The sequence below is a fragment of the Mangifera indica genome, unplaced genomic scaffold, assembly GCF_011075055.1.
Source record: "Mangifera indica cultivar Alphonso unplaced genomic scaffold, CATAS_Mindica_2.1 Un_0020, whole genome shotgun sequence".
NCBI classification, from domain to species: Eukaryota; Viridiplantae; Streptophyta; class Magnoliopsida; order Sapindales; family Anacardiaceae; genus Mangifera; species Mangifera indica.
The window spans coordinates 277,396-296,446 of NW_025401112.1; the positions used below are offsets into that span (position 1 = coordinate 277,396).

Genomic DNA, 19,051 nt, shown 5'->3' on the forward strand with positions numbered 1-19,051 from the left:
CAGGTGCAAACAAACTGAGTTGACTAGTTCAACTTGTTAAATACAATCATTTTACCTCGTCCAAATGTTATTATGGTTCAATATCAAAAGCACCAAATAAACCTACTGATGAAGTACAACATAATCTAGAAAATAAATAAATTATTTAACTAAATTTAAACAAAGAGAACATGTCAGGGATTGTCACTTAAGAACATAGGCTCAGAAGTTAAATGCTGAATATAAACCTTGCAATAACATAGAAATTTCAAAGATGGTTCATGTAAGTTAAAACTTGAGGAAACATTACAGTTACACAAAAAAATAAAAACTTCACATCCATATTACAGATGAATTTGACAATTTAACTTCCATTAAACTATTGAATAAAATTGTAAGTATTGGGCTCTTGATTCAATTTAGTCATTCATAGATCATTGCGGAGTTCAGATACTATATGGGAGTAAAGGAACTGTAAGATAAATATCTAAAAAGCAGAATAAAACATGAAACTTGAACACCTTAAAATTTTGCCACTTAAAAAAAAAAATGCGGATGATGTGCCAAGCAGGAAACAGATGTGCTATGGAGTGTCAAAATTTTCATACCCAAAAAATTTTGAATAAATGCCATACTACATCAACCTCACAAAGTAAAAAGAAATACACAAAAGCCTAAGCAGCCACAGCAGCAGCAGAACCTCCACCAGATTTGCCGATGTAGAAGAGATTTAAAACATCAGCATGGTTGCGGATGTAACCTGGGCACTTATACAGGAAATCTTGTGCTTCACCATGCCTTCTGGCCTGGAAAAAGGCGTCAAACATGCGAAGAACCACAGATGTAGAAGGAAACGTCTTCGAGGTCATACTTTTAGGAAAGCAATAGCATCATCACCAGTTCCAGACTTTGATACATAATCAATAAATGGGTCAACAAAAGGTGGGAAACCATGACTCTTCATCAAACCCACAAGACTTAAAGCATCTTCAAACTGGCACTGAACCAATAACTTCTTTATCAATTCTCTGTATGTTGTATGTGAAGGCTGTAAATGATTTTCATCGACATGGTCACACACAAGCTTGCAAGCATCTGTTGCTCTGTTCTTCCTGCAATAAGCATTTACCAACAATTCAAATGCATGACCAGTGCAAGAGGCACCCTCTTTTCCAACCATTTTCTGGAAACAATCTGATGCCCTTTCAAGATCCCCAGCTACACAATGACCTCAATCAAAGACACCCACATCTTGTGGCCTGAATCACTCCCAGAAGTTTCTACATGATCCATAAACTCATTCTCCTTGTCCTTTTTACCACCACTGCTAAGTCTAAACACAATTTTGTTTTTTATAGTACCATTAGCTACAAACCCACCTCTTTCCATAGCCTGGAAGATCTTTTTGAACTCTTCCAACCTACAAACACTAGTCAAAGCCTTTAAAACTGCATTGAGCATTGAGTCTGTCAACATATTCCCATTTTCTGTAAAAATGCTTACAAACTTTGAGAAAAGACCCATATCTAACTGCTAACCGACCACTATTTTCCGCAATAAAAACGTGCAGCATTGTACAGAAGGCTAATTCTTACCAGCCATCGCAATCTCATACAAGTCCATGGCATCCTTAACCATCTTCCTCTTAGAAAGCCTCCCTAAAACCTTAATATATGTCTGCTCCTCCATCTCATACCCTCTACTCCTCAGCTCATCAACAACCTTCCAGAACCTATCAATGCAATCCTCCCTCCCCAAAACTCTTGCCATGGCATTGTAACTCTTCTCATCGTGCTTCGCCAAACCACTCCCCTCAGCCCATCTGAAATATATCAATGCTTTCATCGGATCATCACCAAGATTTTCCACTGCAAATTTAACCAAATCACTGGAAAATGTAACATTCAATTCTCGTATCGTAACCGCATCTCAACATCATCACCCCAAACCTCACTTTTGACAATCTTGCACACCCTAGAGCTAATCTTCTCTAGTGAATTATCAATCGACCCTGTAGCAAAGACCCCTTTTAACTTTTCTAAATCACTATCTAAACCCTCTTTCTCAAACTTTGCAGTCATTTTATTACGCACATGACCAGATACACCATAACCCTTTTTCTTCATAGAATCAATCAGAACCCAAAACTCGTCAATAAGCCCATTGGCACCCAGAATTTTTTAACATCAAATTATATGATTTCGAGCTCAATATCACAGTCTCTCTCTTCAAAACCCAATCAAAAAACCTCCGAGCCACGTCTGGGCTTGATTCCAGATTATTCAACACTTTCAACCCCAGTTCATGAGTAAAAAGAACACCACTCGATTCCAATTCTTTGCTAATATCTTTAACATCAGTATCATATTTGTAGTAGGGTTTCATATTCATAAAACTTAATGAAGAAATGTATTTTTCATAAAACTAACTTCTCATTTTATCTAGGGTTTCATATTTGTCCTCGTTAGTTAATTACAAAATTTTAAAATGTTTTATTTTTACCTTTATCTTTCACGATTTACAGAACATATTTTGACAACCTTTTTCCTTTGTCTCCAGTTGAAGGTTTAATCTATTGTTGGCATGCTCTCTCTCTCCAGTGATAATTTGGATATCTTTTTTTTTGGTTTTTGATTGTGACTTAGCAAGAGATTCGATGTTGTTAGGGTTTCGTTTTTCTGTTAACCAATGTTGTTGATCCATGATAAGTGGTTGTCGACCTTCCTCCTTCATTGGAGAGAAAAGCCACTTGATAAGGATGGTTGAAAAGAGAGGTGGTCAGACGTTACTAGCTTATACTAGTGGCCCATATGATTAGGCTTTGTGACTTGTTGTCGACAACCAAAAATGAGTCATCATGTCATTTTTTATTTTTTCACCATCCAACTACATGTTTCTATCACAACAACACCACAAGTAGAACCCTTACAACTAGGGGTAGATTCAAAGCGAGCTCGTTCGGGTTTAAAACGAGCTTTGCTTGAACGAGCCCAAATCCGAGCTTGCCTTGAACGAGCCCGAGCCCGAACACGAGCCTGAATTTTAAGCAAAAACGAATACGAGCCCAAACACAAACATTGGTTAAGCGAGCCGAGCTCGGCTCGCAAGCCGAACACTCAAATAAAAAAACATTTATTTCAAAGAAGAAACGACGTCGTTTTTCCTTGGAAATACGAGCCTAAAGCGAACCCGAGCCCGAACACTAAAATTATGAAACGAACCAAACACGAACATATGTTTAGCGAGCTCGTGCGAGCCCGAGCCCGAGCTTGGGCTCACTGAAAACGAGCCGAAAATGAGCTGGGCCCTGTTCGGGCTCGGCTCGGCTCGTATCCAGCCCTACTTACAACCAACAATTGTCGCCACAATGCAACAATATGACCACTCGGTTTGTTTCAACAATTATTTGTTGTATTAATTTGTGAAATGTTATTTGTATTTAATTATTCAGGCTCTTGAAATAAAAAAAAAAACACATATCCAGCGTGCCAACATCATCACCACAGTCTTTCTCAACTAAGATTCATACTTTCTCTTATTTCTTGTTTTTTTTTTTCAAATAATGTAAGATGATAAGAAAATGAAGTAAGAGAAGTAGAGAGGGTAGGAAATAATGAAAGGACGAAGACTAGACAAAAAGAGGTAAGTTTTCTACGAGTTGGTAGTGTTGGTTCTTTCTTTCCATGAAAATGAAAGAAAATGAGAGTAAAATAAAATCAAAGAAAATTGGGTGATTGTATTGTTTTTGTTTTAACTTTTAAGTATAACTAAACTTAGGAAGGGATAAAATTTTATTTTATCAATATTATTGAGTACAATGACAATCCAACCCTTATTTTCAATGGATTTTATAAACAGTAATAATTAATGAATGAGTATTCGAATTTTTTAAAATTAATAGGTGAAACTTTGTCCGTGAACTAAACAGGGTGGGAATAAGTCTTTTGGCCTTTCAAATTCTGTTAGAGTTAAAAAAAAAAAAAAACATGTTACCATAATTATGTTCATGCCTTGAATCTGCAAATCTTAACCACTCCATTTCTCATGGCAACAAGAAAATATTAGAAAGCAAGAAATATTAAAAGCTGCAGAATTGCATTAAACAAAGTACAAAACAAAAGTCATACTCTCTGGAAGTAACTCACTGACTAAAAACAGAAAGTGAGACAGAGCACTACACCATTAGAGCTCTCTTCTTTGTTTCTTAATTATAGACTAATATAATTATGGCCTAAACAAAATTATCTTCCATTCAGGCTTCTAATTTATTCCCTTGAACTGAAGCTTCAGCTGCTGCTTCATTTGTTCATGCCAGTGGCATTCTTCACAGCATCAGCTGCACCCTGTGCGGTGGCCTTCATTTGGCTACCAGCCTGCAAATGTACGCAACAAATACATCAATGAAATGAAACATCATCAATCAAACAGGCATATGAGTTAAGAGTAAAGATTTGAACCTCTTGCATTGATTCTTTTGCTGATTGAGCAGCATTGTTTGCCCTGTCCATCATGCCGCTGGCCTTCTCCTGAGCTTGGCCCTTGGCCTCACCGGCGTGGTAGCTCATCTTCTGGGAGTTGTCTGCCATTTTTGGGTTGTTTTGGGAAGTTGTAAAATACCCAGATAAAGCTTTTGCTGAGGATGATGAATGAAGTGTTTAAAGCTTGGTGATGATGGAGTGATGAAAGTAGGCAACATTTATAGGCTCTGGAGCCAGTCCTATGCTTGAAATGTGTAATGCTTTGTGGAAACCAAGCTTGACAGGTGTGTGATTTACCTCTCTTCTTGGGGTCCTTTTGACTAGGAGTTTTTTGAGCTGTTCCATGCAATGCAATGCATAGACAGTTATGGAATTCAGGGCTTTTGAAGACTTCTTTTAAATTTTTATAATAATTACAATTTTTTATTTTAAAAAATTAATTTATAAATTTTGAAGTTGTCAACAGATATTTTCAGCTTAAAAAGAAATTTAATGGGACTTAAATAACATTTTCTCCAAATTGTTTCATATCTAATGGCAATTCATAATATGTATAAATTTAGCAGAAGATAAGGAAGAAATGAAGCAGTTAATAATTATTCAAGTTGTTTGAAACTCTTTTCTACCGTATAAGCTGAAGATCATCTTCTTCTTTATACCCATCAAACCATATTCAGAACTGGACAATCAAATTCCATGAAACAGGCTCTCATTAAAGAGAATCCAGTCCATAACAGGCTGCATATATTCTCAAACAACACCAGTAACTCATTGAAAAATGTAAAAAGGAAAGGCCATTTAAATTAATTTCCCTTAAATAAACTTCCCTCTAGCATATTCTGTCACTTCAATGGAACAATGGTAAATTAAAAAAAAAAACCTCGTCACTCTGAATTAGTCCCCTCAACATCTTAGCATATTCTGTAATACCATCCCCTGAAGTCAATCTCTCCATTTCTTTGAATAACATTTATTTTTAAGAAATAATTAGAGAATCACATCTAAGATTCTCAAGTCTAGACCAGACAATTACTAGGTTGAACTTCCATCTGATTCCAATTGCAGCAATGACATTGCTGGGAAAGTATTCTGCAGAACACTAGTACATACAAGCAGGAAGGCCAAGGCTCCAACGAAGTTTAAGGTTCAAAGCTAAACAGCCACATTCCTGAAGCTTTGCCTTTTAGGCTATGCTGCCTTCTCTAATTCCATTATTGTCTTATCTTTAACATCGTGAGATAGCTAATTGCTGACTCTGTTATAAGTATTTTAAGGTGTACAATTCAGAACCAGAGGATGTCACAACAAATATATTTATCTAAAACTAATTGGGCCAGAGTTTATCACTGCTTCTTCACTGCATTTGTTGCAGCAACCATCAACTCTGGGAAAACTGGCACAAACAGGTCAAATGCGAGCTCTTTAGCACTGTCCATCTTCCACACCTTACAGAACCCATGGATCAGTACCTTACAATATACAGTCACCTTTTCACTGCCTGTTCCTCATCACTTGTTAAGATGATTCCATGACCCACTGAAAAATCCATACTCTTAAAAATTGACCCCCAAATATCAGCTATAAATCAATCCACATTTGCCAGATTACAATTCACCTTATCAGAACTTGCATGTCACTTGATTTTGGACAGAAAAGAACTGTAATTGGAACATTCCACCATCTGCTGGTTCCAATCCATGCTAACTAATGACTTATTGTAACAAAGAGGCTGTGCATGCTTGATCACCTTTTCAATGCATTGAAATTATAAGACTCCAACTTTGTTGACATTCCCAGATTTCCTTCATGTGTATAAATTCATCTGCTGCATTTCCTTTACAATATTTTTTGACATTAGGCCTCTTTCAACAACATGATTCCAAAAGAGACCCAAAATATTGTTGTCATTAGCATAAGAAGCATTGAAACACTTGTAAAGTTTCAGAGTTATCATTAACCTTCTCCTATACATTTCCTCTAACATATCTAAAGTGGCATTTGCTTTTCCAGCTCTCCAGTACACATATGCCAAACTAATATAAATAACACTATCCCCAGCTATACCATTTTTTTGCATAAGACTGAATACATGTTGAGCACAATCAAGCTTTTCTATCTTACAAAACCTCCTTATTAGTGCTCTATACACGGAGATGTCAACACAAACACCTCTTCCCACAAATTCATCCAGAAGTTTAATTACTGCCCCATCATTGCACTTTTTGCAATAACCATCAACAAGCCAACTGTAGGTGCAATAACTAGGAGCAAACCCAGCATCAAGCATGCCAAATAAGAGTTCCTTAGCACTGTCCATATCCTGAGCCTTGCAGAATCCATGGATCAATGCCTTGTAAGTAAATTGGTCTAGCTTCAATCCAGCCTCAAGCATCTTGTTCTTCACTTTCAATGCAGACCCCATATCGCCTATCTTACAATAAGCATTAATAAGAGTGTTACATGTGACATTATCTGGTTCAACATTCTTATCACTCATCTCATTTAAGAGTCTGTTTGCATCTCTTATCCTACCTTCTTCACACAACTTGCGCAAAATAGAATTATAAGTAACAACGCCAGGATACAATCCTTTAACCACCATTTCCTCCTGTAGTTTCAAAGCTTCTTCCAGATCATTCACTCTGCAATAACCATCAATCAAAGTAGTATAAGTGACCTGGTTAGGAGTAGCACCATTAATATCCCTAAACAGCCTCACAGCCTCTCTCATTCTACCCTCTCTAGAAAACCCATGAATAAGAGAATTATACGTGACAATATCCGGAGTCACCCCTTCTCTTTCCATCCTATCTTGAACACACAAAGCCTCATAATGCATACTCTTTTTACAATACAAAGCAATCAACGTATTATACGTAAACAAATCAGGTTTCACACACTTAAATTCCATCTCACTCAACAACTTCTCCACTTTCTCAACATCACCTGACTTGCAACAAGCATGAACCAAAACATTATACACATGAATATTAGCAACAACTCCAAGTTTAACCATCTTCTTATACACTTTCCATACCTTATCAGTCAACCTATCTTTCACCAGAGAACTCAACAACACAGTACAAGCATGCAAATGAGGCCTTAAACCATGAACCCTCATTTGGTCAAACACCTGTACAGCCTCAGTAGTCATCTTCGTATTAGCATAAATTATCACCAACCAACTCAAAACATGAGAATTCCCATCTGGGTCATCACGAACTTTCACTAAAGCATTCAAAACCGACGGACTGGATAAAAAGTCTCTATAAGCAATTTTCTCAAGCAGGTTCTGTGCAGTCTTGAAGTGTTTATGTTTTGTTAATAAATGAATCATAATCCAAGAAGACTGCAAAGAGTGTTTGTAATTGGGCAATGCTGATTCAATCCATTTGAAGAATGACCACGAGATGGAAGGAGCGTTAGTGTACAGAGAGAGATCTAGAAGGACCTTGTGAATGGCTGGTGTAGAGAGAGATGAAACGATATTGGGTTTCAAGAGTTTAGCCCAGTGACCCTTGAGTACAATTGCAGAAATGGTTTGAATGAACTTGGTGTCAGTGTTTAAAGAGACTGAGTTAGCCATTTGCAGAGATTGTTCGAGGGAATCGAATCACATAATATTATATTTTACGGTTCAAAAGAGCTCCGTCATTCTTCGTTCATGTGGAACTCTGTCACTCTCCAGCAGTAGACGAAAATATATAACCGGGCCAAAGTCAGTTTGAGTGTACAAGGGGTTAATAAAAAATATATATATCATGACAATTATAACCTCCACTATGTAGTTTGATATCATCAAGTAATTTAAAAAAAAAATAGAAGAGAAAAGCTTGAACCGGGTCAAAGGAAAAAATTGGACCGGGTTGGATTCATCAAAAGAGGCGTCGGCGTGGCGCCCTAAGCTGCTTGCTCTCTCGTATTAGCTCAGGGCTCTTAACTGCTCCAAAACTTCTTCGCGGCAACTGTTCAGTGTAAAAGCATGGGAAGCAACGAGAGGAAGAAGAAGAAGGTTAAGCCTAAGAAGAAAAGCAAACTAGAACTCTCTGAAAACGGCAAGTTGTTTTTCTCTTCCTTTTTTCTTATTGATTTATTTTTCTGGACGGGCTATAACTTAATCTTGTGTATTCTATCGTTGAAAAATCAATAAATTCCATCTGGGTTTGTTGTGTTTGGACTCTTTTTAAGTAAAAATTGAACCTTTTTATTTTCTTTGCTTGGTATTATTCTATTATTCGTTGTATAAAGGCTACTAGCTTCCGTGAAAAAAGCAGAGACACAACTGAAAAATATGTTAGATTATAATTTGAAAGAGGAAAAAAAATTATATGACCAGAAAAAAACGAAATTTATCTATGGTAAGTGAAGTTCGGAACATAGCCTAATTAAGTTCATGTAGTCTAAAGAGGACATGGTAAGTAACTTTGTTCTTCTTCTTTTTTTTTTTTTCCTTATTAGTTTAATTAGATTTTCACTAATAAAACAAATTATAGATTGTATTATGTGGGATTTTCAAGTGATTTTCTTGAAAATTCAATTAATATGCAATGTTCAAAAGTCTCAGCATAATTTGAGTAGTGTTTTGGAATTTTTCATTGAAGAATTGTGTAGTAGGACAATTTCATCTTGTTTCAACCATTTGCAATGACTGTTCGGAATTCTTAGTATAGTCTGTGTGATGTTCTGGAATTTTTCATTGAGGAATTGAGTAGTAGGAAAATTTTGTTTTGTTTGAACTATTTGCAAGGACTGTTTGGTAAAGTAGAATTAACATTTATTTTCTGTCCTGATAGTTTATTATATAGTAAACCACGTGTGTAATACTTAATACAAAACTTCTACTTTTTTTATTTTTATCTTTGTGGTTCAATAATTGTTCTAGTGAGATATTGTTGGTGTCATATGTATGATTATTGACTGTTTGAAGTTTATCACCTCTGATAGAAAATGCCTTTTCTGTTTTTTTTTTTTTCTGCAGATGAAATGATAAATCCACTGGAAGAAGAGACTGAGAAGGGTATACCTTCTATAAAGAAGAAAAGGAAAAGGGATAAAGGAAACACTGTTGATGTTAAAATGCAAGGTTGTAATTGAGTAAATCTACTTGAATTTACATTAGAATTACCTTAGATTTGAAATATATTTCTCTTATTGTTATGCTGCTTCTATTGGTTGTGCAGATCATTCAGTCAAAGAGATTGGAGGGGAAAAGAGGTACAAAACAAAGAAGAAGATTCCAAAAAGTGGCAATGCTTCAAACTACAAATTTGGTCAGCTTGGTGCTGAGGATGAAGATGGTATCAAGAAATTAAATGGTGTGTGAAAGTAAGCCCAAGTCATTTGGTTATTTTATTGTTTTTATTATTATTATTTATGCTGTCTTCCATCTATTGTTCTTCTTGCATGCATGCCTGGGGACAGCTTGTGGTCCTGGTGGATAGATTTCAATTAAGAGTGCCAAATTCCCTTTGGTGATCTTATCTTGTTATCCATTATTTAATTTGGTGGAGTAATTGCCTTTTTCTTGAAATGGAGCTTGCTACTCTCCTTTACTTACTCTGTCTAAAGAAATAAGGAAATTTGTAAATGTAGTTAGGTGTAAGTGATACTGCTCTTTTCTCTATTGAAAATTTTAACAAATGGATTTTAATAATCATCTGGTTATTGATACACAAAATATAATTTAATTGAGGCTTATTCTTTTGGTTGAAGTAGGTAACTCTAAGAAAGCTAAGAAGAAGGAGAAGGATCATGATGCATTGAAGAATGATGAAGTTTTAATGGAAAAGAGTAAAGAAGCTGATCAGAATGAAGTTTATTTTATTTCTTCAGGGGATGATGACAGCTCAAAAGGAATGAAAAGTATGAACCATTGAACTGGCGATATTTATTTGTTTTTTTAAGTGCCTGTGATCTACTGCTAAACTTGTTGACTGTCGTAGATTGTTAGATGGGCAAAATGTTGTGTTAGATGGTAAATAGTCCAAACCGTTAGGAGTTTGTATAACATCTGATTATGCCTTTCTCTCTTATATGTATATATAACAAACTCTCTATTTGTGGCTGTTAAACCCAATTTGTGCATGTATATAATCCTCCAATATCTATCCCTCATTTTTTCAGTATCTGTTTTCTTGGTGGGGTTTTGGAGTAGTTAGCTCGGTCATCTATGAGTTATATATGACTTGCAAGTTGCCTGAAAGAGCTTTAATTAATTTGTACCACTTTCTATTAACTTAGCCAAGAGGTCATACTATATCAGCTGCTCTAACCCCCTATTCTCCTTCCTGAGTTCTTAGTAATAAAGTTCTTAGTTCTGTTTTATGAAAAGGTTAACATTTATTTTTGGCTTTGCTTTTACAATAAAACTATGTGCACTTATAATGAGTACCAATGATGATGTGTGTCACAATGTGATGGGTGTGCTTTATTATTTAGTTTTCTTACTGGTGACTTCTTAAACTGCAGAATGGGTTACAGAATACCATCAAAGTAGACCAGGTTTGAAGGTCTTACAACAAAGAATTGATGAATTTATTACTGCTCATGAAGCAAAACTTGAACAGGTATATTTTCCATTTTGTTTAGTTATCATGACTGTTCACTGACTTTCAAGTGGAAGTTTTTTTGAAATTTTTTGTCTCTGCAATCCTTATACCTTTCCCCTTGAGATGGTCTTGTATTGACACACAAACTGTATATGTTAAGAAAGACAAGGGATCATGTTTTCATGTAGAAATAAGGACTTTTTGATAATTTTTCCCTTGTATCAAAACTTAAATTTTGGAGACAACTATGTTTCTTCATTATGCATGCAAAGTTTCTTTGAACATAGGTAAATGTGTTTTATCTGAAGTTAAACTGATTGACATACATATTTCAGCATCTGCTTTTTGTTTGTCTTGTCAAATGTTCAGTCATGTACATTGAATATGATGTCTTCATGCGCGCATAATTTGGTTTGTTGCACATGAAAATTAAATGTTTATGTATAAACCTATATTCATCAACTAAGTCTATTTTTATTTTTGTAATTAAAAAAAGCATTTCCACATTTCCATTTATCTTTCTAGATCTTTATTCTTCTTTTTTGGTTAGCAAACATGCAGGCGTGTTGTCTGCATCTAGCCCATAGTTTCTTATTCAGTTATGGTACTTGCAGGAAAGAAAAGAAAGAGAAGCTCTTGCTGCAGAAGCGGGATGGACAGTTGTTGTACATCATAAAGGAAGGAAAAAAACCACAGATTCTGAAAGTGGAACTACTGTGGGTTCTGTAGCACAAGCTGCTGTGGAGGATAAGCTTGCCAAGAAGAAGAAAAAAGAGGTTGGGCTAGATTTCTATCGTTTCCAAAGAAGAGAGGCCCAGAGGAATGGTATGACAAAATCTTATTTATAATTTATATCGTTTTCTTTCCCCAAATCGCCACTAGCATTATATGCTAGCCATGTTGGTTGGAAATATATTTTGGTTTCAACCCTTGGTTTTAAGTAAAAAGTTTCAGGTCCATACCCTCCTGGGCTAACTGAACTGCTGAGGGTGTTTGGTCTAAAAGCAAATGAGTTATTTGTAACACCTAATACCAACTACCAAGTGTAAAGCAAACCTAAGTATGTTCTTTTTAAACAAAAAGAAAAAGAACAGGGGAGGGGGATGTACACAATCACGTGTTTCAGTGATGCAAGCTAATTTAGCTTTTAGTCTAAGTTACAAATAAAATCTCACATATACTGTGAAGGATGGAATAATTAGAGTTCTTTTTCCAGTTGTGTGGCCCAGCTGATTGGCCAGGACATGGAAATAAAAGTTGCAAATGCCCATATCCGTTTTATTCACATATGAAATTGCTGTGGCTTACTACCTATGGATTTTCTCTTCATATTTTTGTAATTAAGATATATTGGATGATTTTATTGTGATTTGATCTCTGTATTATTGAATCATTGATATTGATGCATAATGCAAAATTTTGGTACTTTGTTTTCTTGCAGAAATTATGATGCTTCAGAGCAAATTTGAGCAGGACAGAAAGCGAATACAACAATTAAGAGCTGCTAGAAAGTTTCGACCTTACTGAATTTTTCTGAATCATCATCAAGGCATCGGACTTGAAACAACTCTTACAATTTCCTCAACATTACAATGTCGGAATCAGAGGGCACAACTGCAGAGGAACCTGCACTGTTCAATTTTTTGTGCTGCTTAAGTTTGTTAAGATATTATAAGTGTATCAATATATACTAATTATTCATGAAATGTACAACCTCTGCACAATCAGAATTAGAAATTTTGTGCTATTGCAGAGGAATCCATGATTCTCTTATGCATAGTTGTATGTTGGTTTTGAGAATGAATATATAATCAACCCATTTAAGATTCACAGCTCTTCTGACTTCTGAGCGCATTATCGGATTCTTCATGGATGTTGGCACAACTCTTATTGATTGCCATTTCCAGATTCACATATTATGCCCATTTCTTGCTGCCATGAGTCAGAAATCTGATATGCTCCTCAAAAGTCATTGAGAATATCACATGCTGGAAGGAAATTGACGCCAAAGAAAAAAGTGTAAAGTGGCAGGATTTATTTTACTTTATTGCACAACTTTCCTGCAGTCGGCAACAAAATATTGGGCAGAGTTTCCAAACCAAGTTGAATAGCCAAGTTGAATATGTAAATACAGTCAATAAAATTATATGTATTCAATTTTAGATATCTAATTAGATATTTAAATAATGTATCATTATATAATTCAATAATTTTTAAATTATTTTAAATTAAAAATAAAATAATATTTAATTATATAATAATATATAAATTAATTACTCAAAATTAGATAAGCATAACATTGCTCAACAACAATTCACAAGAACCTTTCCTTTCCTCCTTTCCTGGTGAAGTTGGTCATTCAGAATTTTGTTTTTCTATTAAGTGCTGAATGGTATTTATTCTTCATTCCCCATTGCAAGCTGTGAAAGCTCTGGCCCACCACTGGTTCTTTTCTTCCAGCACACGGTCCTGTCTTTTAGCTAAATTAAGTTTTCTTCCTTCTTTATGGTCAAGATTGGCAGCTGGGTCGACTTGCTTTTATTTATTTTCAGCATTACTATTCCCTCTTCCGTCTACCATATCAGGATGGACTTAAGAGTTAGCGGTAAACATGAGCCCACCAAAAAGGATGGCTCTCCTCACCACAAGTTTTTTTCTTAAAAAAGTAAAAATACCGCTCAAAGATTCTATTCATATAGAACGATTTAGTGAATTTGATGGAGATGGCATCGGAGCGGAAAAGGAAACAAATACTTTAATCTCTATTTCTGTCTCATTCCCAATGTGTAAATGATGAAGAATCTTGTTCCTTCTTCACAAGAACAAGTTATCTCTTTTTACTTGTGTCATCCTCACAGGAAAAATTTATATGTTATAACTAATTTATAATAATTCAAAATTTCAATATTTAAGAATTTAAAGAATATATACGAGAGGATTATCACCAATTGCAAAAATTTTAGTGGTTTCCTTCTCATCATTTTTGTTAATCCTATTGAAAAATCCTCACACTGAATATCAAACTGAATTGTCATCTCTATTTATTTGAAAACTATTTTCTTTTGTATTTGATATACTATTGTAAAGGCTTTAAGTGAGTACGTAGTTACACTTTTGGCGATGAAAGTATGCTCTAACAAGGTAAACTTGACTTCAAATTTTCCTAGTATATCATGCAGCTTTTGACATTAAGAAAAAACTTTTGAACATAATAAAAACAGCTGCAATGAAGGTCATCAAGAAACCAGAAAAGTGTAAGCAACAGAAATCTTTTATTTAGATAGGTAATGATTTAACAGCACTATGTCTGCAAATCTAAGAACAGAAATCCTTTTCAGAATGTCTAAAACAGTCGCCAATTGGCAAGCAAAGTTGCTAAAACCCTACAATTACTACATAACCCCAGAAAACATCATTTTATTTTATTGAAAGCAATAAAAGAAAAAAAGAGACAACAACATCAAATCAGGGACTATTTCCCTTCAACTTCCTCGTCCTTCTCGTCCTCACTCCAGCAGCATTTCAGAATGGACCTGGGAGACGATGAATCGTGAGCTCTGATAAAGCTGTAGTAGACCAGCGAGCCACCATTACCAAGCACTTCAAAACTCTGTTCTCCAATAGCATATCCCTTCAAGTCCACAGGGAACTTTGCTGCAAGTTCTTCACCAACAACGTTAGAATGCAAAGAGATGGAAAACTCAGCTGGCTCGAAGCAGGCCAGGACCCTCTCCAACATGGGTACCAATTTGACAACCTCAAAATCATATCCAACAGACTCGAAACTGGCATAACTGAAACCATCTTCAGGTGTGACATGTATGGTGGATATAGCATCCCCTTCAATACTATTCATGGAGTAGCCACAAGGATCAAACTCAAAATCACATATCTCAGATTTCGGAAAAATCTTCCTGATACCAGAATCATCAGTCATCAGAGCAGCTGAGCTTGCCTCAGTTTTATAGAAGACAGATGCCCTCTTCTTGTCTAAGCTAGTCATGCACATTTCAAGAGTGTAAACTGGGTCTAAGCGTTTCCCCAGTTCAGCAGAAGCAGAGTAAACATGCCATTTCTTGGTGTTATCAGGATCAGGTTTACCCATCACATAAGCTGTGCTGTCCAAACCAAACTTGCTGAAGTAACCATCCAGGACAGCTACTTCTTCAGAGAAGCTACGATGTGGAAATGGCTGAGCTCCAGGAAATATGAAGCTTCCGCGAGTGTACCTCACAGATTGAACCTTGAGGGAGAGTGAATCAGCCAATTTAAGTATGGCAGGGATTGAGAGAAGCAACTTTGTTGTACCACAAGTTTTGATGATAACTTTGTAAGGGTACACAAAGAGGCTAGATTCCGAAAGCACATATGAATCAAGAAACTCATTAGACAATGAGGAAACAATAGTGCATGCAGCTGATTTCAGTATCTCATCCAATTGATCTCTGGAGAATGAGCGGAAACCGGCACCTTCAGGATCAGCAAAGACACCAGGCTCGAAAAATGAAACCTCAAGCCTCTTTTCAAAACCTTCAAATCCAATTGCAGAGACTGGCAATTCCATCTTCCTTTACAGAGAGCAGCAAACGAACAACAATTGCAAAGAAAGAGCGAGAACAAGAGAACGAGGGAAGCAGAAAAGAAACAGGCCTTGTAAATTGCAGAATTGATGAGAAAAACAAAAAATTAAATTGCACAGAATGAAAAAGCCTAATGGGATTATGTCAAAACTTCGGGAATCTCAGGATGGCTTTCGGACGCACTGCATAAAGAAAATACAAGAAATAGTGTCAACTTCACAATCCCTTCATGTTAAATGTGTAGAATGAACAAAATCATGGGATGAAACTTACGTTGGAGTATGCAGCAGATCTGAATTTCTTGATTCCACCGTGAGGCCTAACGTCTTCAATGCTGTAACCGAGGGGAGCTTCATAAATCAAGGATTTACTACTACTACTACTAGACTTCTTTTTACCACCTTTGGTTTCCATTAGCTCATTCAAACTCCTGTGGTAAACCATCACAATATAAATTAGCACGATATCCAACACAGTAAATATATTGAAAAACATCCACAGAATGGTTAAGCCCATGTCAATAACATCAAAACACAAAAAGAAAATATTTTTTCTACAAGAATAAAACCGAAAAAACATGATGAACAGAAAAAGAGTCAACACCTACACAACAACAGCAACAACAAATCAACTAAATCAGATCCCCAAAATAAATTGAAGAATAATATATTTCGAACAAAAACTTAATATTCGATAACCCAGTTTCAGATTTAAAAAACTGAAACGTTTGAAAGATTCGCATGAAAACATGTCGGCTAAGAGAAAGCAAACATCAAAATCGAAAACTCAGAATAAAAACGTTTATACAAGAATTTAACAGAAAATTTGTAAACATAATAAAAAGGAAGATATAGGAAACAAATACGTGCGAAAATATACAATCGCTCAATTGGATCTTCAGAAATATGAAAAGACTGAATCGTTCATCCAAAAAGTCCAAAAACTATCATCTTTCGTCCAGAAACATTAAAAACAATTCACCAAAACAAATCTCTCTCAAACACAAACCGTTCTTTTCATCACCACATAAACCCACACAAAGATCTATGAAAAAAAACCCAACAAACCCCCCAAAATAAAAAACCATTACATGAAATCCGCTAACAGGCCAAATCATAAACAGCAAAAACCACACCAAAGGCAAAAACACGCAAAAATAAAAAACTTTCACGAACTCACAATATTAAAAAGAAGCCGCAGAAGAAACCCGTGAAGCGACTAAAAAAAACCCCTACAAAATATCAGAAGAAAGAGGGGATTTCAACTAAAAGCAAGAAAGCCGGAGGTGTTTAATTTTATATTGAGAGAGAGAGATTTGTTGAGATACGGTGGCTGAGTTTAACAACAATTTCTTCTCCTTCCGGCTTGAGGAGACGAGATCCTTTATATAAGGACTTGTCAATAATTGCCACCGATTTTCGAGATTATTACGGCCAGCTTTTATTATTTTTTATTATTATTTTGAAAATTAAATTTTAAATTTTTAGCTGTACCTGAATTTCCTCGAAGTCTTCAATACGTTACGATTTGTTGTGGAATTCTGAAAAGACATTTTTACCCTTCTAGAAAGTATCGACAGCCACACTTCTATGGGAATGTTAGGTCTTTTAGGGAGACCAGACAAGAGAAGAATCTTTGTGAAAGGTCGGACACGTGGAGGGAGAATAGCGGTTGAAAAGCAAAGAGGCAAGCAAACAATGATTTAGGCCAATCAAGCACCCATCCTAATAATTTTGTTTATGATTTTTTTTTTTTTTATTCTAGCCAAAATTTATTATAACTTTCGTTGGATTATATCAAATAAAATAGATTCTAAATTTAATAAATTATTTAAATTAAAAATTTAATATTAATATATCTTTATAAACTTAAACACATAATTTTTTATACATAAAATTTTATTTTTTATCATTTAAATTATTTTTTAAAAATATATAAATTTAATATTTTTAAAACTAAATCAATCTAGTGAAAGAGATGTTCTTGTTTAACTCATGGTTGACTTGTTTAATCAATAATTAAAAAAGTTAATTATTTATAAATAATATTTAAAATAATTTTATATAATTTAATATTAAAGATATTATTTTATTTTATCACCTAATATATATTCAAAATTAATAAATAAAATTTGAAATTTAAGTTTTAATAATAAATTTTTAAAATAGTTAATTTTTAATACAAATTAGCTTAAAGATGATTTTTTTAATTACGAAAATTATTTTAATACAAACCAAAGTCGTTTTGTGTGGTGGTGACTTTGTGACAGCCTGGTTTTTAAAATCAAATTATAAAAATATAAAAAGTGTAAAGCCAAAGGACTATTTTCCACCCACATTTTAATAGAAAAATAAATATATATTTACAAAATTTTAAAAATTCAAATATTTATTTATAAATCAAGTGTTTTGGTTAAAAATAAAGGTAAAATTATTATTTTATTAATAATATTAAAATATATATTTTATCTTATTTTTTCCATTGGGTTTTAAAAACATAAATTTAACTGTAGTATTAACTTTGAAAAGTTAATTTTTCTCCCCTAAATTCTTAGGATTTTCTCCTTTCTCTAGCGATGGCAATGGTAGCTACCACAGTCTCCACCTTTAGTCAAATTATCTCTCCTAGACAGACAACGTCAATAAAGGAGAAAAAGTTTGTCTTTGTCAATGAAGACAAAAGACTAAACAACTTCGTCTTATCTCTGTCGATGTCACCTATCAAAGAAGGAGATTATTAAGCTAAAGGTAGAGACAATGATCATTGCCAAAGAAAGGAGAAAACTCTAAAAATTTAGAAGAGAAAAAATAACTTGTAAAAGTTAACGTTAAGGGATAAAATATGAGTTTTCAAAACTTAAAAGAGAAAATACGATAAAATTATATTTTTTAATATTATTAATAAAATAATAATTTTATCTTTAATTTTAACAAAAAAATTTGATAATTAATTTATAGATAAATTTAAAATTTTTGAAATTTTGTGAATATATATTTATATTTATATTAAAACTTAGATAAAAAATTATTATTTAATCAAAGATTTTTATATAAATATTTAAATAATAATATGGGACGGTGAATAAGAATAAAAGTGAGAAGAGATTATAATGATTTTGGAGATGAGGATCACAGAGAGGATAAGATGGCGGTGTGGATGGAATAAATAATGACGCAAATATGTGATCTGGGGTTATTTTTGTCTTTTCATCAATCTTCTTTTGTCTTCAATCTCTCACATGGGTCCACAACATCAAACAAATTTAAAAATGACATTCGCGTGAGTTTCTGAGAAGGGGTTTAGCCGAATCAAACTGGCCGACGGATTTATTCCCGTCAAAAGATTTGTGCTTTTTTAAGTTTTTGCTCATCAATTTTGAAAAATTTAACTATTCACTTGTCCATTAACTCTTAAAATTAGTATTAATGGTCAAATGTTTAATTAATAAAAATATTTAAAAAATAAA

At 34.3% G+C, this 19,051-nt stretch overlaps 4 protein-coding genes and 1 pseudogene across 5 annotated transcripts; 1 reads left to right on the forward strand and 4 right to left on the reverse strand.

Moving 5' to 3' along the window:
• Window positions 1–479: 479 nt before the first annotated feature.
• On the reverse strand, window positions 480–2,398 carry LOC123205958 (annotated as a pseudogene).
• A 1,657-nt stretch (window positions 2,399–4,055) lies between these two features.
• Window positions 4,056–4,783, reverse strand: LOC123205947 (stress-induced protein KIN2-like). The gene is made up of 2 exons (XM_044623023.1): window positions 4,437–4,783; window positions 4,056–4,352 (listed from the first exon to the last, which is right to left on the reverse strand). The coding sequence occupies exons 1-2, from the start codon at window positions 4,563–4,565 to the stop codon at window positions 4,278–4,280; spliced, it is 204 nt and encodes a 67-aa protein (XP_044478958.1). The 5' UTR covers window positions 4,566–4,783; the 3' UTR covers window positions 4,056–4,277.
• A 453-nt stretch (window positions 4,784–5,236) lies between these two features.
• LOC123205946 (pentatricopeptide repeat-containing protein At5g38730-like) lies at window positions 5,237–8,165 on the reverse strand. Its single transcript, XM_044623022.1, has one exon. The coding sequence runs from the start codon at window positions 8,041–8,043 to the stop codon at window positions 6,262–6,264; it is 1,782 nt and encodes a 593-aa protein (XP_044478957.1). The 5' UTR covers window positions 8,044–8,165; the 3' UTR covers window positions 5,237–6,261.
• Window positions 8,166–8,289: 124 nt separating this feature from the next.
• LOC123205952 (eukaryotic translation initiation factor 5B-like) lies at window positions 8,290–12,837 on the forward strand. 2 transcript variants are annotated; one of them, XM_044623029.1, is made up of 7 exons: window positions 8,290–8,512; window positions 9,436–9,540; window positions 9,638–9,772; window positions 10,170–10,319; window positions 10,926–11,023; window positions 11,620–11,830; window positions 12,447–12,837. In XM_044623029.1, exons 1-7 carry the CDS (start codon window positions 8,440–8,442, stop codon window positions 12,530–12,532), a joined length of 858 nt encoding a protein of 285 aa, XP_044478964.1. In that variant the 5' UTR covers window positions 8,290–8,439; the 3' UTR covers window positions 12,533–12,837. The 2 variants fall into 2 exon arrangements, with proteins under 2 accessions (XP_044478964.1, XP_044478965.1); XM_044623030.1 differs by having other exon boundaries at window positions 8,292–8,512; window positions 10,173–10,319.
• Window positions 12,838–14,258: 1,421 nt separating this feature from the next.
• On the reverse strand, window positions 14,259–16,941 carry LOC123205968 (S-adenosylmethionine decarboxylase proenzyme-like). The gene is made up of 3 exons (XM_044623047.1): window positions 16,765–16,941; window positions 15,859–16,015; window positions 14,259–15,767 (listed from the first exon to the last, which is right to left on the reverse strand). Exon 3 carries the CDS (start codon window positions 15,567–15,569, stop codon window positions 14,478–14,480), a length of 1,092 nt encoding a protein of 363 aa, XP_044478982.1. The 5' UTR covers window positions 15,570–15,767; window positions 15,859–16,015; window positions 16,765–16,941; the 3' UTR covers window positions 14,259–14,477.
• Between the last annotated feature and the right edge of the window lie 2,110 nt (window positions 16,942–19,051).

Coding starts and splice junctions, on each gene's coding strand:
- LOC123205947 (XM_044623023.1), bottom strand. CDS start 4,565: ATGGCAGACAACTCCCAGAAGATGAGCTACCACGCCGGTGAGGCCAAG. Junction 4,353..4,436: donor CAAAAGAATCAATGCAAGAG/GTTCAAATCTTT, acceptor GTACATTTGCAG/GCTGGTAGCCAAATGAAGGC.
- LOC123205946 (XM_044623022.1), bottom strand. CDS start 8,043: ATGGCTAACTCAGTCTCTTTAAACACTGACACCAAGTTCATTCAAACC.
- LOC123205952 (XM_044623029.1), top strand. CDS start 8,440: ATGGGAAGCAACGAGAGGAAGAAGAAGAAGGTTAAGCCTAAGAAGAAA. Junction 9,541..9,637: donor TGTTGATGTTAAAATGCAAG/GTTGTAATTGAG, acceptor TTGGTTGTGCAG/ATCATTCAGTCAAAGAGATT. Junction 10,320..10,925: donor CAGCTCAAAAGGAATGAAAA/GTATGAACCATT, acceptor CTTAAACTGCAG/AATGGGTTACAGAATACCAT.
- LOC123205968 (XM_044623047.1), bottom strand. CDS start 15,569: ATGGAATTGCCAGTCTCTGCAATTGGATTTGAAGGTTTTGAAAAGAGG.